Source organism: Bactrocera dorsalis, chromosome 5 (genome assembly GCF_023373825.1).
Source record: "Bactrocera dorsalis isolate Fly_Bdor chromosome 5, ASM2337382v1, whole genome shotgun sequence".
Lineage (NCBI taxonomy): Eukaryota > Metazoa > Arthropoda > Insecta > Diptera > Tephritidae > Bactrocera > Bactrocera dorsalis.
The window spans coordinates 73,801,938-73,824,072 of record NC_064307.1 but is presented as its reverse complement, the minus strand read 5'-3'; the positions used below and the strand labels follow the sequence as shown (position 1 = coordinate 73,824,072).

The following is a 22,135-nucleotide window of genomic DNA, read 5'->3' as shown; positions in this document are numbered from 1 at the left end:
ATACAGAGTCAAAGCATATTTGCAATGTGTTGACAAATCACGTTGCATCAGCTGATTGTCAACCTGTCACCGAGTAATGGTCCCTTCACGCATTTGTCAATTGTCAACCTGTCACCAAGCTGTGGCCTGTCTAAAGTTTTCATCTACCTTCGAAATATATATTTAAAAAGCTTACTTAAGAAAGTCTTTCCAAGTATGTGCTTCTGAATGTAACAAGAGGGTCCTGCGCCTAAAAGTTTTCTATTTTTTCTTATGATGAGTTAGAAAAATTCATAACTCCCTTCCAACTACGAGTACTTGAAAAAATACCTCGTTCATAGATTTTGTAGAAAATTGAATGCGTCACAACATTGTCTCTGACGACTTTTTCGTAAACCTAACAGTTTGATCATGAATATCTCGTAAATGCTTAACTTAATTAAAAAACCAATTCTTATAGCACTAAATTTTCTACAAGATTATGATATATGTATATAAAGATAGTGTCATGCAGTCTTTTAACTTTTCTTCTGTTATATTTTGCAATTGAACTCGAAGCTTGCAAGCTTTATTAGAAGTTTTTCAAATTATACCCATTCGACGATAATTTTAGTTGGTATACTTCAGTCAAGCCCGAAACCCATTTCAACTTTTGATTGAAAGCTTTCATCTGAACTTTTATTTAGTCAAGCCAAAAACCGTTTCAACTTAAAGTTTAAAGTTTTCATATGAGCTTTTGAAATATACAAAAATACTTCTTTAGTCATACCGAAAACCCAACAATTTTTTCGCGTGAAAGTTCGCCTCTGCGCTTTGTTCAGGCAGCTATAAAAGCTTTTAAGCCAAAAAGCTGCAACTCCAATACACAGCGAGAAATTTTTCTATGTGGCCAATAAACTCATCTTAGAAAAATTCAGATTTTATTAGATTTACACACCTCCAAGCGGTATTTAGGGCCTATATGCTGCATTACTCACGTGAAAAGCAGACCTCTTCTTCGTAATAAGTGAAACGAACGGTGTTCATTTTAACATTTTCTCAAATATGCGCATAATAATATTTATTGTTACATTTGTTGTTGTTTTCTTGTTCTTTGTTGTTATCATCAATATATTATATATAATTATTGTTATTATTTGGTTCTCTGTGGTAATAGTACTTGATTATAATACAATAATTCTCCATAAATATTGACGTCTATAATTATTGCAATATTTGTTGCTTACTCTGCATAATTTTTTATAATTGTTCTTCTTTTTTTTTAATTATAATATAATTAACGCAGAACTCAAAAACGCATACAATATAAACATGTTCTTTTATTTACATAACAGTACTCGTATATTTTCATATAAATATATTACTTATGTATACATATGTATATGCTTATGTAAGTAGTACAAATACAAAGCTGGTATGTACGAACGTTTTGGGAATGTGAAAATATCTATTAAAGCTATGTAGATAGCTACAGTTGGCAATAACTGAAGGGTATATATAAATAGCTATATGTGTGTGTGTGTTTGGTAAGATGCTGCAATGCTTTTGTATTATATTTACAATTTAATTTCGTTTTTCATAAGAGTATGTCATTTTATAACTTACTTATTTGTAATAGTACATTTTAAATGTTTTTTGTGAATTGTTTCGTTACAGTTTTGAAATGTTTGAAGATGGTAACTTAATGGCGAATTGTCTCCAAATTTCATAATTTTCATTTTATTTTTGCATTTATATAATTCATATTGCGCTTTAATGCAGATAATTATTATTTTTTATACAAAGTGCTGTCGTGTTGCCTGTTTGAAGTATGACTTCATAGTTTTTTGATAAATATTTTCTGTTAAAATATTATTTATTTGCTTAAAAAATAAAATAGATATTATTATGTTATATAAACAAATATATAAAATCAAAAATTATAAATTTAAATTAAATATTAAGCACTCACAGAAGTCACCAAAGCTATTATTTATACTAGTTGAGATGAATGATCGAAGGTACACCTAGACGTATACTTCATCTGTTACTCAGCAATGAATAATGAAGTCTATGTTATGAAGCTGAAAATACAGAAGCTTACAGCTCTCGTCGTCTTTTTTATATTTTGAGTTTGAAAACTTAAAAAAATATGAATAAAATGAAAATATTAAACAATAAATTTTTTTGTTTTTAGTTTTATTACAAAAAAACCGTTTAACTTATTGACTCAATAAAAATAAATGATTCCTATTCTCAAACTAATTGACTTAATTAAGGCGGAAAATGAGTGTTATAATTTCAAAAAAAGTTGCTAATTGAGGCAGTTAATTAACTAATTGACTCAATTAAAATACTTAATGATACCGATTTTCAAACTAAGAGCTTGGTTGAGTCTTTTAGCAGTGGTGTTTCACACAGTTCTTAATTGAATAATACTAATTGAATTAAATAAGGCAAAAACTTAGTGTTAGAGATTTTGGTGGTTCATAAAAAATTCGCCAATTGAGTAAATGAAATAACAAATAACAGTGTTATTTATGAAAATTTCAAAGATTTTCAAAGGGATAGCACCCAAAAGAAGCCAAAAAGTTAAAAAATACTTGCCAAATTATTTCTCATTTAAAATTGTACCAAAAAATTTATAAAATTATATACATTATAATTATATTTTAATTAATTATTAAACACAAAATAATATCAGGTGTAATTTTTTCAAAATTAATTAAAATAAAATTATGAAATACACTTTTTCGCTTTCTTCAATTTTATTTAATTTTTTTTTTGTTTTGCAAACTTTTGTTCAGTAATTTACTATATATATGAGTATGTCTTCTTTTTTATATTTTTTGTTTATATTTTCGTTTTATTTCAATATTTTTTTATATTATTACAAAGCAGGTAACAATTTCTACACACAAAGTACACAAATCACATCTAAGTGTGGTTATTATCCTTTTGATCCTGGGAAAGTAGGCTACATTATAAAACTGTAAAATTTACAAAAGAACTTTTGAAGCTTTTCACAAAAAATCACAAACATTTTACAATATTGCTAAATGCTCTTTAACTACTAGCTTCTAGCGAAGTCAACGTGGTATTTTACATGCTTGCAGAATACAAAAACAGAGAATCTTCAGTTTTATTTTAAGTATAACAAATATTTTAAGATTTCATGTGTTTGAGTTGCATTTTTGTTACAAAAATTGTTGTTTTTGGCTTTGAAAAATAATTATTTAACAAAATAGTTATGTCAAAGCACTAAAAGTATATTTAACAGTGCTCACTACTACACACACGCATATATAAATATGTATTCATACAATCACATACATAACGCATAGATAACTAGGTTGGTATGTATGTGTTTAGCAGCTAAGACTACACGCTAAACTAAGCTTAGTGTATTTATTAAAATTTTTTGTTGTTTTTTGGTTTGGGTCATTTTTGGTTTCGGTTGATTCTAGCGGCCTTTGAAGGGCTTACATGTCTCTAAGTATAATTTCACAATTGTTTCATTTCGATTATAGGTATGTTGTGGTAATTTTTATATAATTTTACATTTTTACTTTAAAGCTTTAATTGCATATATATACTTTTCGTTAAATTATATACAAAGAACAGTTACAAAAAATACAAAAAAAAGTATAAAAAATATAAAATATATTAAAAATCAAAAAACAATATTTTAACTAGCAAATTAATCTTCCAAGCATTTTTCAAAATTTCAACAAAAAATTTAGTATTAAACTAATAACAATTTTTGTTTGCCGCAAAACAAAGCTTCTTACAATTTAGATATTTTATGTAACTATTTATATTTTTTCACATATTTAGCTCACTCTTGCATACGTTCAGTTATTTGCTTTCTTCACGAAACCCTTGCCACACATTGCTTTCATTTGCTATTTTTTAGTAATATAATTGTTGTTATTTTTAGTATATGTATGTATATATGTTTTGCATAAATAGTTTTACTACTGCTTTAACCTAACTGTACAATTTATTAATTATCTACGTATCTGTTTTTTTTTTTATTTTTATTGATGACTTTCTCATTAAGTACATTTGCTCTTCACCAACCTTCCCGCACACACGCCTTGCCTTACATTCAATTATTTATCACTTGGTATTTGGTTAGATCCAGCAAATGCTCGTAGAAGAGATCCTCATGCGGCGTCAAACCAATCATTATCCAGCCACAGATGGCGCCAATGCTACGCGTCACCGATAAACTACTCCAGACACTCAATACGCTGTTGCTATACTGCTCGGGAGAGATGAAAAATATAAAGATTAAGTTTGTACGATTCAATACTAAGGAATAAAGAAACATAATAAATGTGGTGTCTTAATTGAATTAATTAGAAAATATTGTTGACAATTTGTTAATTGACTCAATTAAAAAATGTAATAATGAATGCGATTTTCAAACTAAGTGCTTGGTGGGGTCAATTAGTATTTGGTATTTTAGACAGTTCTTAATTGAGTAATACTAAATGACTTAATTTAGGCGGGAAATGAGTGAGTAAAAAAGTAAAGTAAACTAATTGACTTAATTAAAACGCCTACTGATTGCATGGTTGGGTCCATTAGTAGGTAGTTTTTCTTGTAGCCCTTAATTGGATAACACTAATTGACTTAATTAAGGCATTAAATGATTGATAGAGATTGTCACTCTCATAAAAAAGTGGCTTATTGAGTAAATTTTAATTGAATAATACTAATTGACTTAATTAGGGCATGAAATATAGCTTTGAACTTGCAAGTTTCATAAAAAAAGTTGCTGATTGACTCAATTATGACTAAATTTACAAATAACTAGTTTAGCTGTTGTGCTCATTATCAACTCACCATTTCTTCCTGTGTTAGCGTCACATTCGCATTATTATTGTAATAGAGTCGTTCATCAATCGAATCGGAGCATATCGTTAATATTATTGTCGCTATATAAATCATTGCAATAATGAGCCAACGAAATGAGATGAACTCGGTGGCATTGCTGAAGTCCCAACGGCAAATGTCCATACTGGAAAGAGAAAGCACAAACACATGCTTAAAAGGTGATCAAAAATGGGAAATTAATTAAAAAAATACAAGACAGAAATATGTTTAATATACTATAAGATATTACCCAGTAAATAATAGTTCATGTCAGCACCAACAAGGAAGATTTTCTCTCTTCCAAACTAAGCTAAACGATAATCTATCTCAAAATTCCTAGTCACTGTCTAATTGACAGTCATGCCAGCAGACTGGGAACACCATGCTATGAATATTATAAAAGCTGTTAAGGGGTACACCCAAACTTAACCTCAGATATACATGTTTCCATTTCATAAAAGCCAACTGTCAAGCAGTTAATCTGAGGATTGAAAACTGAGCTAATGTTAATATAAACTAGTTTCGTACGTAAATAAATTCTCATAAAAAGTTATTCCCATTTTCCGAACAAAAGTATAAAATTTCAATAAATTCAACGATGACATTTGACATTTCATACCGTCGTCATAACAGTATATACATATATATATGTACATACGTAGGTAACGGAAGTCTAAGACAAAAGCTTTAGTGCTATGGTATATATAAAACTTTCATCATTGTGCTAGTTGTACAATAATCAAATAAAGCCGCTGGCATATTCCGAAATCCATGAAATCCATGTAACTAGCCAGTAGGAAAATGCGACAGTACGAAATAGATTAAGTTGAAGTTCTACTTCACTTAGCGTCATTGTGAGTTCAAGTTCATACTTTTCTTTCCTATTGATTAATAATGAGGAATGCACCGCGACCTTAGGTCTATTGTGCCATTTTCTTTCCTATTAGTGCCCCGATGAATTGAATATGTTCACGTGAAGCAATATCTCCAAATATTTCCTGCCATTCCAAACTGGTATGAAAGGGACAGAAGTATGCCGGTTAACGAGTTGAATGCAAAAAATAGTAAACTAGCGCATGTAGCGACCATTAAAGCAGTAGTCCATGATTTAGAGCTTTTTTCAAGGTTATGAAGTCACACTCCTCTAAAGTTTTTTATTTCAAGGTTATGAAGTTCAAAGTTACGCTGTACAGCCCTTCTCCATTACACATATATTTTTTTACATCCAAACTAGTTCAATTTCAGACTAAATCTGATCTAAACAGTTCGAGCTTTTCTACTGGGTACGTATGTGGTATCTGGCTCTAGGATGTTCCACTCAAGTAACAACAGATATAGCAGAATACAAACAAATCTGCTTATAATGCAACACAAGCAGGCACAGTTGACATTTAAAAAATAATTTATACAAAAACAATAATAACGGTAAACAATATGCGGGGCTGCAGTGAAAAGAGCAACACAAAGGCATCATATGCACGGAAGTGAATTGAAAGGGCGGAATGACGAAGAATACCACAAATGACGAAACTGTAAAATGAAAGGGATACAAATATACTATGAACAGAAGATTTATATGTAAATACATACACATTAAAGTGGTCCAAAAAATTACAAATATTTTTTTTCGCTTGGTACTCTGAAAAATAGGTGCTTAGAAACAATTAAGAAAGTCTCGCCAAGTATGAGCTCTCAATTGTAACGGAAAGGTCCTCAGCCCTTCAGTCTTCAATGTTTTTCTTGTTATCAGATAGAAAAATTGCAACTACTTGAAATAATCATTTCAAACTAAAAAGCTTTAAATTTGGTTCACCTTAATACACATATATAAAATATATATGAACTCATCCGTATTGTAGGCAGCAGCTGTAGCCACCGTTGTAGTTCGTGCAAGTATTTTATGCTGGGAAAGTTGGCGTGTTAAAGGTCAAACTATTTTTCAATAGTGAACTTGTAATTCTTGCACGCTGTAAAACTTTTTAGCAAAAAGCAGAAATACGACAAATGCATAAGAGCGTAAATGGCAATCACATATAAATATATATGATCATATTGTATATAAGAACAGAAAAATTAGCGCTAGAGCAGAATTTAGTTATCAGTTTTAAAAAAATTCATACAAGTTTAATCTACACAGTACTTAAAATGTATTTTCTTAGAGTCCACTAATCTTACCAGTTATAAACCAGTTATAGTGTAAGGTAAAACTAACCAGTGCTAACTAGAGGTGGTCTTTTTAATTTTTTTGTGAAAAGTTGGTTGTTGAAGGGACACAAACTTCTAATAGAGATTTTTTTTCACCAACGAGAAAGCCAGAATCAGTATAGCAGGGGAGGAGCTCTTTTCGTAAACCGAAAATTTACTCAAATGTCGCATTATTCGACTTCGAAAGTTACGTTTATTGGTTAGAAATGACTTTCGAGTATCCAAGCTTAAGAGCACATCAAAATGCATTAGAACATGATCTTCAAATATCAATAATTATGAGAACACCATAGTTCGTAAAGACAGACAATATACTGTACAAAAGCTGCCGTGAGTATAGGCCAAACACTACTCCATTTAGTATCAAAAATTAACCAGTTGTATGACAGCTTCATTGAAATTTTGTTTGAGTGCATATTTCCTACAGGGTTGGCATGACTTGCCACAATGGTAATGTGTGTAGGCGGAAGAAAAGCATAGCACACAAATGCAAGCGATCGTATACATATTTATTTATGTGAAAACGTGTCGGTATGCGCTAAAAATGTCAACAGTGAAAAGCGCAATAGCGCAATGAAAAGCAAATGCAATAATAGTTAAAACAACAACACAGACTACCACAGCACAACACTGCAACCACGCAGCAATGAGCTCACTGCTGCACACATGTATGGGTAAGCATACATATTTATTTCATTACGAAAGTAAAATAGTAGAATTTTTATTGCAAATGTCAAAGGCGCAAGCATGACAGCACGTCAGTCACAACTACAAAAACAACACCAACATGTAAGTATGTAAACAAATATTTGTATTTATTATGAGCAAGCGCCATGTTTGACGTGGTGAAATGACAAAATGTGGTGGCATGTGCAAAAAATTAAAAAAATTGTGCTTGTATATGTGTATGTGCGTTGCCCATTCAACATTTTACCATAATTACTTTCATATTTATATTTCACACAAGTGCTAAAAATAAAAAGTATTTGCTTTTGAATTAAATTAATTTTTGCGAATGGCGCAAAAGCGTGCCTACACACACACACACACATGCATATGTTATAGTTGAAATTCCTTGCAAACAGCGCCATCATTACGAGTGCACTTCGGCCGCCACATTTTCAACGCCTGAACGCCCGCTACATTAGCGCGCACGCCTACGCTGATGACCGTGAGGAAGTATTTCAAATTTATGATTTATTATCTGCGGCAAGCACAGGCCACACACACGCGCCCACACACACTTGCGCACTCGTTTATTTATGCTGCCGTAAGGAGCGAACGCTAACCTTAGCAAAAGTTACCGTTAATGGCGTAAATAGTTAGAGCAGCTCATGAATAAGTCGCAGGCAAGTGCTTGTGCCCGCCTACAAGCTGCCACAACAATTAGTGTGGCTAATAGTTAGCAAGTGAACTTGTAATACGCTCTTGACTGCTGCGCAAGATTGCTGATTTTTCCTTGCAAACATAACTTAATTTACATTTACATTGCTGCACATTTAATCCTTAAAATATTGATTTTTTACTCGAAAAAAGTCCTTGTGTTCTTGCTAGAAACGGCAATGTGTTCTTGAAATTTCCAAAAGCTACCGAAATCGAATTGAGCCTTTAAAAATTGGCGCATAGGTATTTGTTAAGTGAAGAAATATACGAAAACAAGTGGAGATGTCCGCTTAATAGAACGTCCATTTAATAGATTTCACTGTATTTTTAATGTATGAATTGTTTTTACTATCCTATCTTGGTTCAAATTTATCACGGTGTGCTAAATTTTAGAAGTCCATCGCGGACAAACAACGTGACACGTAATTTTTATATATAAAGATAATATACAATTGTTGCATATGAGTGAATCCATACACATATTTTATCTTTATACATATAAGTAAATACAAATACACCAGTATTGAATAATAAAGCTGCAGTCCATTTGCGGAATTGCTTGTCAATTCTCTAACGGCACTCATATGAATAATGAAAAATATGGCACACACACAAGCACAGATGCAGATATTTTGAAATGGCAAGTAGTAGAGAGCAAAAATATTATAAAACTAAATTACTAAAATGTGAGAGGATGAGAAAGAAGTTTGAATACAATATACTATACATCAACACAGCCTACAATTCTCGCGAATTCATTGCAGTGCTAGGCAGATCACACTTGGGTTTGAAACCTCAAAGACTTACACTTGATAAAAAGTTTTCATGAAAGACATATATTATGTAGATAGTAAGGAAATCAACGGCTGCCTTATAATTCTATAGAAACGCTACAAGGAAAGGGTGGGGACTCTCACCACTCTGAAAACCTGGATCACTGCGTCGCTGAGGCCAATCATAGCGGGTTTTTCTCTAGTCACATGCCGACGAGGTAGATGTGGATGAGGAGAAATCATTAGAGTAGGGGCATAGCGAACTTTTGCATGGATGAGTCGAAGCTAGCTCGAAAGGTTGGAGGGGAAGTTTTCTGTAAAGAGTTCTCCATCGGTCTTAACTTCAAGCAAAATTGGCTGCTATCCAGGTGGCGACAGACATATTGCTACGACGAGCAGCCGATGGGCTAGCCAAAGGGGGCACCCTTACCGCGCTCACATCGGAAAGGGACCGTGTTGAATGTCCGTTGACGTTTTGCGTTCCAGCACTGAACCAATGGACTTCGCGTGCGCTTAGCAGACAGGTCGAGCACCAGCACCTGTGCGACTGTGAGATCCTTTTGGTCTAGAAAAGAATGCAGGAGATCTGCAGAACCACTAACCTGAGCAAATAGGCTTAGAGGCGGTAAGTCTAAAAACCTTCTCGGACGCTAGTTGCCAAAGTTGTATAAAGGAAGGTGAGGTGTAAACATCCAGAAATCCAGGCACTTTCTCCTTCATTGTTCAGTCTTTGCAAGACTAAGGCAGAAACTTCTTGGTAGTTTCACCATCAGCGAACCAAGGGATATATAGGATATAGCAGCGTCTCAAAAAATGTGTATACTCTCTGCGCTCTCTCGATATATGAGTACCTTATGATCTACTTAGTATATAGGAGTTTTTAAATATCACAACGGAGCGATGTTCTGAGCTGTCCAAGTGAGATTTCTCTCAGGATCGACTTCTTAACCTAACCTAATCCAATCTTGCAACCGCAGACACGACTTCGTTCGTCTATATTCTATATAGAAATTTCTACAGCAGCTTTTACATGGTGTTTGTAGAGCGACAGCACATCGCCTACTGTAGCCTTATTATTTTCCACATTCCATGGTTATTTTTCGTTTTTCAAACAAGATTTTTAGCATGTCTACCTTCAATGCAGCCACGCTCAGAGTTCACTCTACAACCGGAACGTTAAAGGTCAATTCTACAAACGCTTGAAAATGTGCAACGTAGTAAGTAGAGTAAAGTACTCGTGCGCGCATGTATATGTGTATGTGTATACGGGCAATGGCAATCAGTCAGCTGGCTGGCAGTAGCCTTCCTAACAGAAATACAAGTAATTTACGTACATAACAAAGCGGTGACGTCGCTATTTCGGTGCGCTTATGCGGGCCCAAGTATGTAAGCTGAGGTTGAGGGTACATTTAGTTGGCCTTAGCGTATTGTAAATGCTGCATAAGTGCCAGCAGAGCATTACGAACAGAACACATACATATATATATATGTATATGTATATGTATATCACTGCGCTCACACGTGCCTGCGCCTATTTGTATGCAGTGCATTGCAGTTGTGGCTTTCATGTGTCTAAAAACGCACACAATCACATATAAGCAAATAGTATAACCGATTTTTATTTACTTATATGCTTGCTTGTAACTGTAGTTGTGACATTACTCGCCGATTTTTATCTCTTTTATCATTTCTATACATACTCTTGCCTCTTCTAAACGCGTTTTAATATTTGTGGTTTTATTCTGTGCTGAAGGTTGTTCAAAATATGCGCACCTTTGTCTAACAGTTCTGGTAATATTGCCACAAAGCACCAATTTTTATGTTTAGCCAACCAAACAGTTATTTTTATGCCTGCATGGCTATATTTACATGCGCCTGTGTGCAGTTTTAACTCACAATCTCTTTATTATTAGCAATTTCTTGTTTTTTTCGCTTTCGTTTCCACTTGCCATTTTTCTATATTTATTCGCTCGTTGCTGCTCATTGCACACATGACTTGCTTCATAATTTCCACAGTTGTGGTTGCAAAATTTATATACGGCAATATTTATTCAGATATTACAGACAATTACATGCTCGCACACATATACAGCTATGCACAAGAAGCGTTCTTTTCACACATTTATTATTTTCAAAGCATTTTATGCTCACATTGACGTAAACAAATGGGCGAATACTATGTATCCACTATTCTTCTTCTTTATTCTAAACTTATGACTAGGGGGATCGTATGAGGTACCGCAAAATTTCGGGATACGAATTAGACTACGTAATTGAAACTCACACCAATTTACATCGACATCTCGAAAACTTCAAAGCAAAAGAGCCTTTCTTCCAAGGGCCTCCATTGCTTGATTCATTCATTGTCTTTTGAAATTAGTCTCTTGGATGTCTCGTTATGGTGGAATCGCTGGAAACTGCATATCCGATGAGTTTGCTAAGGACTATATCGAATTAAGTACGTTCTAGGCCTCCGTCGACCTCTTGAGTTCTAGCGCTGGACCTCTGAACTCTGCGTGGTCTTAGCACGCACTGATCAACAACTGGCACCTGTGCCACTGGGAAATCCTTCTGATCTAAGGTAGAACCAAGAAGATCTACAGAACTTGCGTTGAATTGTAAGGGTTCTTACTGGATATTGTCGAATAAATAAGGCTGAATATGTTATCGGTCGTTAATTGTCAAGGTTGCATACTTAAAGGTGAAGTCCAAACACTCTCTCCAACATTAACCAGCTTTTGCTAGACTTCAGCTGAAACATCTAGATATTCTTCGCGGCATCTGGTAAAGTAACCGGCATGGATATTAAGTATACATAGCATCTCCTTGCCAAAGCGCTTAACCTAACATTTATACCAAGCATTATTTGACTATAAATAACTCATATTATTTTCAGCGCTCGTCTCAACTTAATAACCACTTTGTCTCCCAACCAATTTGTGTAACTAAGTTCACATTTTCGTCTCACACTCAGGCATCCAATTAATTTAGCTATTACAAAGGACTTACCGATCAAAAACCGAAACCATGCATACAATTGCCAAACAATAGAATGTGTTCAGATAGATCTCAGCGAATGTTGCGTAATCCTTCACGAAGCTGAAATGTTGCTGCGTGTCAGTTAACATAGATTTATCAACAGCACCAACACCATCAGCATCCAGCATGGCTGACGCGACTGTTGGTGCTGCGGTTGTTGCGTCCGCCTCCTGCGTCGCTTGGGTCACAGTCTCGCCCGCAAGACTGAGTAAACGCGACCAATCGACGGGATGGCTGCTCAACACAAACAACAAATGTGCCAAAGCTAGGCCAGCTAGCAGACCATGGCAGATATTCGAGATGAGTATCCAAATTCGTTGAATGACGCAGGCCAATTGTATGTTCGACGTGATCTCACGACGATGCCTGAAATAGAAAAAGAAATAAAGCGAAAACACAAATTGTAATGAGATAATGTTTAAGTTTCATGTAAAGACTATAAAGAAAGCTGTTGGGAGATGGTAAAGGAATAAAAATAGGCAATTGGCTTTTATGGCCAAAATGTAAATATTTGTTAAGAAAAAACGGTACTACACACTAGGGAGTGGGTTGCAATGAATGGTATTGTAAATGAAAGTTTGAAGATATATATACTCGTATGAACATGCTTTAAATCTTTGCCGACTGCGGCCAGGATTAGGTACAGTTACAGTCTTTGTGGGAATCTACTTCTCTCTCTTTGTCTCTCTCAATACTAGCAAGACCGAACTGGTTTCATTCACTATGAAGTACAAAATACCGGAGGCGCATCTACTAGCATAGTTAAGTATCTGGGGCTAATCAAGGAAGACAGAGTTAAGTATCTAGGGCTCATCCTAGACAGGAAGCTCTCGTGGGAACCCTGCATCAAGGAAAGAGCAAGGAAGGCTTCGGTTGCTCTGTACGGCTTACGGGAGCTTAGAAAAACCACAGTTAAGCCTATAATGCTCTACTCGCGAAAAAATTAGGTGGGAGGGTTGATAAAGAGTACATGTCCGGAGCTTTCCATCAGCTCCAGTTTTAGGCTTTATAACATCGAGTTATTTTATGAATAGACTGGTTTGGTTGCCTTTCTTAGAAACAGCGATATTGGAGAAAACTGTAAGGCCGATGAGCTTCTTTCATTGTCAATAACAGCGGGACGAGAACAATTAGGAGCTCTTTTGGCTTTCTGTGGCCAAATACTGACCCTTGGATCGCAGACGAAATCAACAAGGGCTCGTCGACTACCAGCAGCTTTGCAGTCGCAAGGTCCTTCTGGCCTAGGATAAATCGCCGGAAACCTGGGGAATACTTCACTCTCGGCAAGGCACACCCCTTTCAGTGGTTGTAGGAGTTCTGACTGAACTTTGTCCGATCGAAATTCATGCAGTAGGATAGAATATCTTAAAAGATACCAGCTAACCTAACCTAACTTAACCTCAAAAATATTCTGAAAATGATTTTTTCCACTCCTACAATTACAGAGCTGCTTTTCTCAAAGTAATACCTCAATATAAAGTCCTCAATTCGCTTGGAGTGGTTGCGTATAAAAATACGACTTCTCTTACCAGATATTCCCATGTTATACTTCAGTGGGTTATTCCACCTATTCCTTGGTTTGTGCCTTATAAATAGCAAGTCACTCTCCAAGGGTAACAAAATAAGTATTATGCAAAAACAACAATAGCAGAATATCGTAACAAATAAGAGACGCAATCAAGCACAATCCTGCTCAACCACGACAGCCGAGCGGACAAATCGAACGCCCACCAACTACCGTTATATCCAATAGTCAGCAAATATCAACTTCACGCGCTGAGATGGCCATTGTGTCGACAGCAGCACGTCTGGCAGCGTAGGCGTATGTTCGCAATAACCACACACGCCGGCCAAATCGAATCAGCAAGAAGGTTTCCCACACGCTAAGGTCATTAGGAAACTTGCGCCGACATGCAACACACATAAAAACCGACGACCTACAACGCAGCACTGTCGTCACGTAACGCTGTGTGCATGCATGTGTGGGGGTGTGTGAGCGAAGTGCTTGTAATTTGGCGTGAGCGTAAGCGTTTTTCGACGCAAATTTTGGTTATTTCGCAAATGAGACACTTTTCAGCACTACAAATACAACAAAGCTTATGTATATATACTAGTATAGTATATAACACACCCGCACTTGCAAGCCCATAAATAGAACGATTGTGCGTTTTGTGTATATTTTTGTAGAATTTGCGTCGCTTTTTCAATTTCAGAGTCTAAAAATAGCTGGCAGTTTTTCGCAGCGGCTGCCAGAAATAAACTCGGCTGAATTCATGCAACATAGGCACACACACCTTTTGCTACGCACTTTAGCTGTGCTGATGCCTACAAGTATGCTACGCGATTTACACGGTTTTTTGTTGTTATTAATAAAGAATATTGCGAAGTTAAGAAAAGGTGTGTAAACATGGAATTTTCTACAAATTGGCTAAATATAGCGGTACAAGCGAAGCCCTGAAGCTGTACACGTGATATGTAAGTGTGTGTGTGAGACTGTGTGTTTGCTTGTGGAACCCAAATAAGTACAGTTTACAAAATTAATTTTGAGCATAAAATAATTTTACGAATTCCACAATGTAACTGAACTACGCAGAGCGATACAAAGCGAGCGGGTTACAAAACTGTTACTAAAAAGCTTAGATAACAACGTTGCTGAGTTAGCCTCATTCAAGGCAATGTATAGTGCAAGTATCGCTTCTTTGCTATTGTTGGTAGTTTGTGAGAGTTTTTCGGTTATGTTTCTGGTAAGCTTAGGTTAGTGGGCTGACCCCAAAGATGGCAAGGATAAGAAGCTTTGCAGCAATGAAATTTCCTCATCCTCTTCCAAGCAATTTATACTGACTCAACTGACAGCCAGTAAAATTTGCTATCCAACCTGTTTGAATCCCGTTCGGTTAGTTGCGATCTAGAACTTTTACACCTAAGTATTAAAAATTGAACTTCTCTGATGGTAAGAAACTCAATAGACCTTCTCCGTTTTACTCTGAGGCGGAAGAACTTTAGGATCACACAGCTGCTTGTAGCTGATCAGCGCTTGCCAAGCTCACCTGAGGCTCCACCTTCTATTAGGATATCAGCAGAAGCCAGTAAAGTCCATTCTACAGCTAATGAGACTGAAGTACAGTTGAGCGCCAACAAAAAGTGATATTAACTTTGCCTTGTTGAGAAGAGCACACCGTCAGCAGAAGCTAAAATCGGACTCAGTCATATACTTTGCGGTTGGATTTTGCTTTGATATACACAAGGAGAAGCTTTAAAGCTCACAAAACTGTTTTTAGTACCAATAAAATTTGAAAAATTTATACTATAGTGATACATTGAATTAATCGAAGCAATTGAGCTATAATAAGCTATAAGCTAGAATAACGGTTGTAAAGCATTTTTGTTGCGCATATTATATATTAAAAGTCTCATAAACATATGGTCTCTAGGGCGCTCATCGTTTGTGGTAATTATCATGAAAATAGAAATTGTAACTAAAACTAAGTTCAAAGGTGCCTAGCTGAGGTTGCGTATACGCCATGACAACTAGTTATAAATTCAAAGGCACCTAGCTAAGTTTACGTATACGCCATGACAACTACACATAAAATAATTTATTTGTTTGAAGTTATTTTAAGTGTCAATTGTCAGCGCAAATATATTTATAAACTTATTTATGTAATTATATGTACATAAATAAGCAATATATTTTTACCGCCCGAAGTAAAACTTAAAATTGAACTTCAAGAAATAATCCCCCCGCCTTCATTCTCATAACATTTGCCAACAATAACTTGTCGCCACAGATTTATCCTGCAGCCACACAAATAAGACACCCACGCATGCTAAATTCTGTTGTTCTTTTCTATTTCGCACTCACCTGCCACACTCGGCATCGAGTAGGCAACGCGTATCGCCGAAACTGCTACTCGCCCGCAACATGCCCGCCTGCTCCAAACCGCCAGCCAAGCTGCCGCCCGCGGCAGACAAACGATGCACACCAACGCCGCGTCCACTGCCACCGCCACCACCTGGGCCACCACTACCGCTGGCAGTAGCGCCACCGCCGCCCACACCACCCACACCCACAAACGAATGTTTATAATAGCAGTGCTCAACTGGTCGATATCCCGATGACGTCTGCAGGAACATTTTGTCAATGTGTGCGGGCGTATCCTCGGTGGGGGAAACAACCGGTGTGAATGGATTGTAGATTTCCTCACCCTCCGCGGGTACAATGTCATCGGAAAGCTCACGCAATATGGAGGTGAGACCGCCAGCTGAGTAAAGTTTGCCTGCAAAGCAGAGAGATACAGATTAATAAATGGCGAGAAAAAGAGTACTTTTAAATGAGAGTAAAAAGAGAGTATGTGCAGAGAGTGGTATATATCGTGTATGCTAAGAGAAAATGGCAACAAAAATTGTTTTGAAAATGATGAAAAAGAAAAACTAATATTCTACTTAAAATCAGGTTCTTATAGGACCTCCAATGTTCATATCAGATCATCAGGCAGTTGCCAAAATGTCTCAGGCCTCTTAGTTTATCAAAAAAAATAATTATTACATATTTTCGAGTCTTATTTTCAACACAAAACTATTAGAAAAGGTTAAAGGTCTCAAGCTCAGTAATACTGATACTAGGCTTGAGAGCTAACATTCTCCTAAATAAAGTACAACATCGGTTTCATTTTAAAGAGTATTGCTAAGCTGCAGTTGAAAGAAGGTTTGAAGTAATGACTCTCTATTTTTTCATGATGCTTGTTCTACAGTGTAAACATGGTCAAAAATAGCTCTTCAGCTCTTAACTGTTTTATCTACTAAATGTACCCTTTATACAACAACTTATAACCAAAAGTCTTCAGGCTTGAAACTTACATGCTCATATTTATAAGACCATGACCGGATCGATCTATTTATTATAAAACTTTTACGTGACAAGCAATAACAAACGAACGTAAGGGAAATTTCATGCGACAAGTGGCGCTCTTACATCATACAGTGCGCTCTTCAGCAGCAAATGGCTTTAAGAGTCTGGAGTGATTTATATAGTTAACTAGAATAGAAGCTTACGGATTTCTATTTTCAAAGCTTCTTTGTTGTTTTCTCGGGCCTTTAAGAAGCTGATGCAATTTAAGTAATGGCAGAAATATACTCTTTCGCTTATAAGTGGATGGCAGGGAAGGTAGTGGGAAATGGTTTGCTGAGCGCTACCTTCCTACAAGCTACAAATTGTGAGGCTAATAATAGATTTGTAATATACTGTGCAAGAAATAGTGAATACAAGCGCATACATACTTTCGTTACGCTTGGCAGTTGGGGAAATTATTTCTGAATACAGCCCGAATGACACTTAATGACATGCCATAAAGTGGCAATGTAAAGAATAAAAGTTCCGCATACATTGTAAGCTTGTCCGACTGTCGCTAACAAACTAATCTCTACTCTACAAGAACACTGAGTCCTCAAGCTATTCATTCTCCTCCTCTAACTACCTTAGTAGTTAGGCTTCCGCAGCCAATACTCACTTATTAAATGCCCACGCTTATCCCGTTGCGATTTCGTCTTCCGATGCACTCTCCGCTCATCATAGTTCTGATCGATTTCTAACTCGCCTGACAACGAAGCGTCATTCATTTCCGAGCATTGCTTCAAATAGCGCATCAAAGTCTCGTTCGCCTGTCGCACTTCCAGCTCACCAGCGGCGATGAGTTTGCGTTCACGCCGCCTACGCGATTCCGATTTGCTACGCTTACGACGCGGACTCTTCTCCAGACTACTGCGCGAACGTACCGAACGTTGGGCGGGACTCGCCTGTGGATCGGACAGCGACTGCAACTTACGCACTGTACCACTACCACCAGCACCACCACCACCACCGCCGCTTGCTGCACTACCGCTACCCACACTCAGTGCTGATGGCGTTGGCGAGCTGTGCTTCAACTCACGATCCATGAAACCCAATATGCCGCGATGAAACGAAGCGTCCACCTCTTGTGTGCGCCGCGCCGGCGATTGTGGTGAATGTGTGCGCCGATGGCGGTGTCCGTGTGTCACCGTAGGCGGTAGCTGTTGCAACGTTTCACGTAAACTCAACGCATCACCAGAAGAGTTGCGACTGCTGCCCGCACCGCCGCCATTAGGATTCGGTGCTGTGGGTGACTCCAGTTGCGTGGCGCCCTCTTCTTTCGACGACACACCGCCAACGTCCGCATTCGTGCCACACGCTAACATAGCACCGTTTTCACCGGTTGCAATGGGCGCCTGCTCTTCGTCCTCTTGCGGCGGCGGTGAATGTCCATTTACCAGCAGCACAGTTTGTTGTGATGTGGTCGACTGACTTAAAGAGGTTGTCTGGCCCAACGGATCCAACGTATCCATGGAGTGTGTACGTCGTTCATGCACTGTGGTGACAATCACATTAGCGCAGATAGCTGTTGTCTCGTCGTACGTGCCATCCTCGTTGCCGTCCTCAACAACCAGTGCAGTTGGTATCTCAATGCTTGTGATTGAAGTTCGTCGAGCAGCGGTGGTAGCGGTGGCGTTAGCGGCTAAGCCCTGTGCACCGGTTTGTGCGCGATTAGACCGCGCTTGACCACGACGCTCACGCACTGGCGATTGAATTGCGTTTGAATGCGTTTGCTGTTGTGTTGGCGACAGTTGCAGCTGCTCTGCTGGTGCGTCGTGCTGCGTCCTCGTCCTCGACGCGACTGTCGCGCTTGTCGTTGTGTTGGTTAACGCATCCGCTGCTTGTGTTGGTGTTGACACTATCGTCGTCGCCGTTGTTGTTGTTGCAATATTATTGCTCTGTCTCGGCTGTTGGCCGCTACGACTGCCGCTGCCGCTACCACCATTGGTATTGTTGCTGTTATTACTATTATTACTGTTGCTGCTGCTATTTTGGCTCTGACGCTCGTGCCGATGATGACGCGAATCCGAACGTCGGTGACGATGACGATGCACCTTCGGGGTGGCTTCCATCTTCCAGCACTGGCACTGGCCACGCGATGCAAATTTCGTTCAGTTACAACCTACACAAAACGCTTGGTTGGCGCTTGCGTCTTGGCCGCTGTTAAACTGCACTGTTATTACTGTTTAGTGGGTTGTGGTTTCTGGTATTTTTTTGCTATTTTTGTAAGCGCGCGTGTGCTTTAAATTTGAAAATGCCAAGCTTTCAGTGTGGAAACAGCTGCTCGGGTTCTTTTCAAATAGTTTTTGCTGCCTTTGCAGTTTCTTGTGCTGGCTTTTGCTCTTGATATTTCTCTGCTGTTGCTTATATTGAAACAATGTTTTCTGTTGGGCTTTCAGCGTTTGTTGAAATAAGCGATTTCGGTGCATAAACGGTGCAGTTCCTGTTCAATGCTTTATAAGCCCAGCCAGCGCTTTAATATTTTACAAATATCTTTGTGTTAGTTGTTGTTCTTTTTAAGGTATTATTTATTGTTGCTATTTAGAATTTTTGTTTTTTAAGTTTTATTTTGGTATTTTTCTGCGTGTTAAGCAGCTTCGCCCTTCAATTTTATATGTCAGAATTCTAGTTACTGGAATGTTTTCGAAAACTTTGCACTTTTTTGTATTTCACACGCACTTTTTTTTCAAAACTTAATCTTTAATTTCAGAATCAACGATATTCACATGCATTACTGTTGTTGTGTTGCTTGCCTGTTTAAATTTTTACTTATAAATATTTACAATAAAGAAATATATATTACTTAGGTCTTTTTTGCTGTTGTTGCTATTTTACTTAAATTTTCTATTTTCTCATTGACCCACAAAAAATCGAATTCAATCGAAACGCTCTCGTCAAGTTGCTTTGTGGTGCCCTGCTGCGCTGCGGGCCATCAATAACGCGTTACGGCCGTTTCCTTGCCTCTGCTTCGTCTTCTTCGTCGCCTTCTTGTGCTTGTTGTTGCACTGCCACGCGCCTACTTCCACTACTTATTGATTTTATGTTTAATTAAGTTCTGACATTTCATTTAACTGTCAGTTGGCGCTTTTATCGCTCAATCAACGCGAGCGTATCCGTGCTGCGTGTGTTTGTTGTTAGCTGCAATTGTTGTAGCATTTACTTCCTGTGCAAAATACTAATATTACATTCGCACTCGTTCTTTGCTGTTCCTTGCTTCACATGTATGCTTTATTTTTACGGTTTTCGCCAATTCTTTGATTTCGTGTCGTGGTCCAGTTCGTTTTGACCTAAATAGCATTTCTGAGCAAGCAAAATATTTAGTATTTCAAATGTACAAACGCCTTGCAATTGCCTGCCAAGCTATCTGTGTTCAGTTCATAGATTTATCCTTCATTCCCAAATCCTAAAAACTATCGCTGATATCTGTACTCCAATTAAATCCAAAAAGGTATAATAATTTACTCTCTCGACTTTATATATCCTTTCAGTTTCACTTTAATCGTGCTTCTTCTTGCTCACAACAATGTTTGGTATTTACTTCCTGCTGACTTTGTCACAACAAAGCACACAACACTACATAACACTTCACAATTGACAAGCGTTTCACAGTACGAGCGTGTTTTTCGCGACGCGTTCGCTCGCGTTCACGGCTACTAAGCGACTGACTTGACTAAGCATTACTTGCTACCCAAATTGGCTGTTGTTAAAGGCTTTCTCTGACACAGCAGGCTTTCATGCCTGCGCTTGTTGACTGCCTGCTGCCATGGACAGCTTGAACTAGCGTTCCGTTTGCTTGCTCTGCCAGACCACTCTCTCTCTTCCTTCATACGATGGCGTTTGTTTTTGTTGTAGTCAAGCTTTATGATGACGTCAGCAGTGCTTATCGCTGCCAAAGCAGTCAACCGACCACAACCTTAGCGAGTGCACACTGTTTTTGGGTAGTAAGTGGGTAGGTGTGTGTGCGAATGGGACGTAGTTGGCATACGTTGGGGGTGGAATTATGAAAATGCCAATGCTTACAACTACGAGTATTATTTTCATTGGTTTCGGTATAGTAACGAAAAAGAAACTGTAAAACACTCAGTTGACATACTATGGTTATACACAAGCGTGTAGGAGGTCATCGCATTTACTCGCATAAATTCTTACAAACTCGCACATAATCGCGTAAACTTCCATATACTCGTATAAATCTTGCTATAGAACTCGTATAAACTCTCATATACTCGTATAAATATTCATATGAAACTGGTATAAACTCTCATAAAATCTTACAAACCAATATATAATCGTATAAACTCGCACTTACTCATATATACCTACACATAATCGTATAAGCCTGCATATACTCGTATAAATTCTCATATAGTACTCGTATAAACTCGCATAAACTCACATAAGTTCCTACAAGCTCACACACAATCTTAAAAACCCGCATATAATCATATAAACTCGCATATACTCGTTTAAATCCTCATATAGTATTTGTATGAACTCGCATAAATTCGCAAAAACTCTCATATGCTCATATACTCGTCTAGTGCTTTGCCCATCACTTGCTTAAAATTTCATTATTTTGCTTTATTTGCCTTACCTACATACTTCACCCTTTACTCTTTACCCCACTGTGCGCTTAACCTAACTTTACTCTAAGCTATTATGTTTTCTCTCTTTCGTTCTCATATTGTATGCGTCCAAATAACTATTTACCTAAGTGATTTACAACTGTTACTCTCTTGCTTGTTGTTATTTTGGTGTACTTACAAGCCTACAAATAAAACGCCTTTTCACATTCGCTTTTCTCGCATTTGTGTGGGAGCAATTTCGGTAATTACTCCCAAGCTTTCACTATTTACTTTATTTGTATAAGTTGTGCTTGTGTTGTTGAACACTTTAAGGATAAGTGCTATTTTTAGCTCAATTGCTTTCCCATTCGTAGAAGTCCTGCTAAATTTACACAGAAAGAAAAACAAAGTACTTATATTAATTTCCTTTGAACTTTTTT

The 22,135-nt window shown here is 37.3% G+C and overlaps 1 protein-coding gene across 1 annotated transcript; it reads right to left on the bottom strand.

Annotated features, from left to right (window-relative positions):
• Positions 1 to 1,293: 1,293 nt before the first annotated feature.
• LOC105227360 (ras guanine nucleotide exchange factor glfB) lies at positions 1,294 to 20,837 on the bottom strand. The gene is made up of 5 exons (XM_011206652.4): positions 17,750 to 20,837; positions 16,105 to 16,519; positions 12,213 to 12,608; positions 4,813 to 4,987; positions 1,294 to 4,225 (listed from the first exon to the last, which is right to left on the bottom strand). The coding sequence occupies exons 1-5, from the start codon at positions 19,200 to 19,202 to the stop codon at positions 4,070 to 4,072; spliced, it is 2,595 nt and encodes an 864-aa protein (XP_011204954.2). The 5' UTR covers positions 19,203 to 20,837; the 3' UTR covers positions 1,294 to 4,069.
• Positions 20,838 to 22,135: the final 1,298 nt, after the last annotated feature.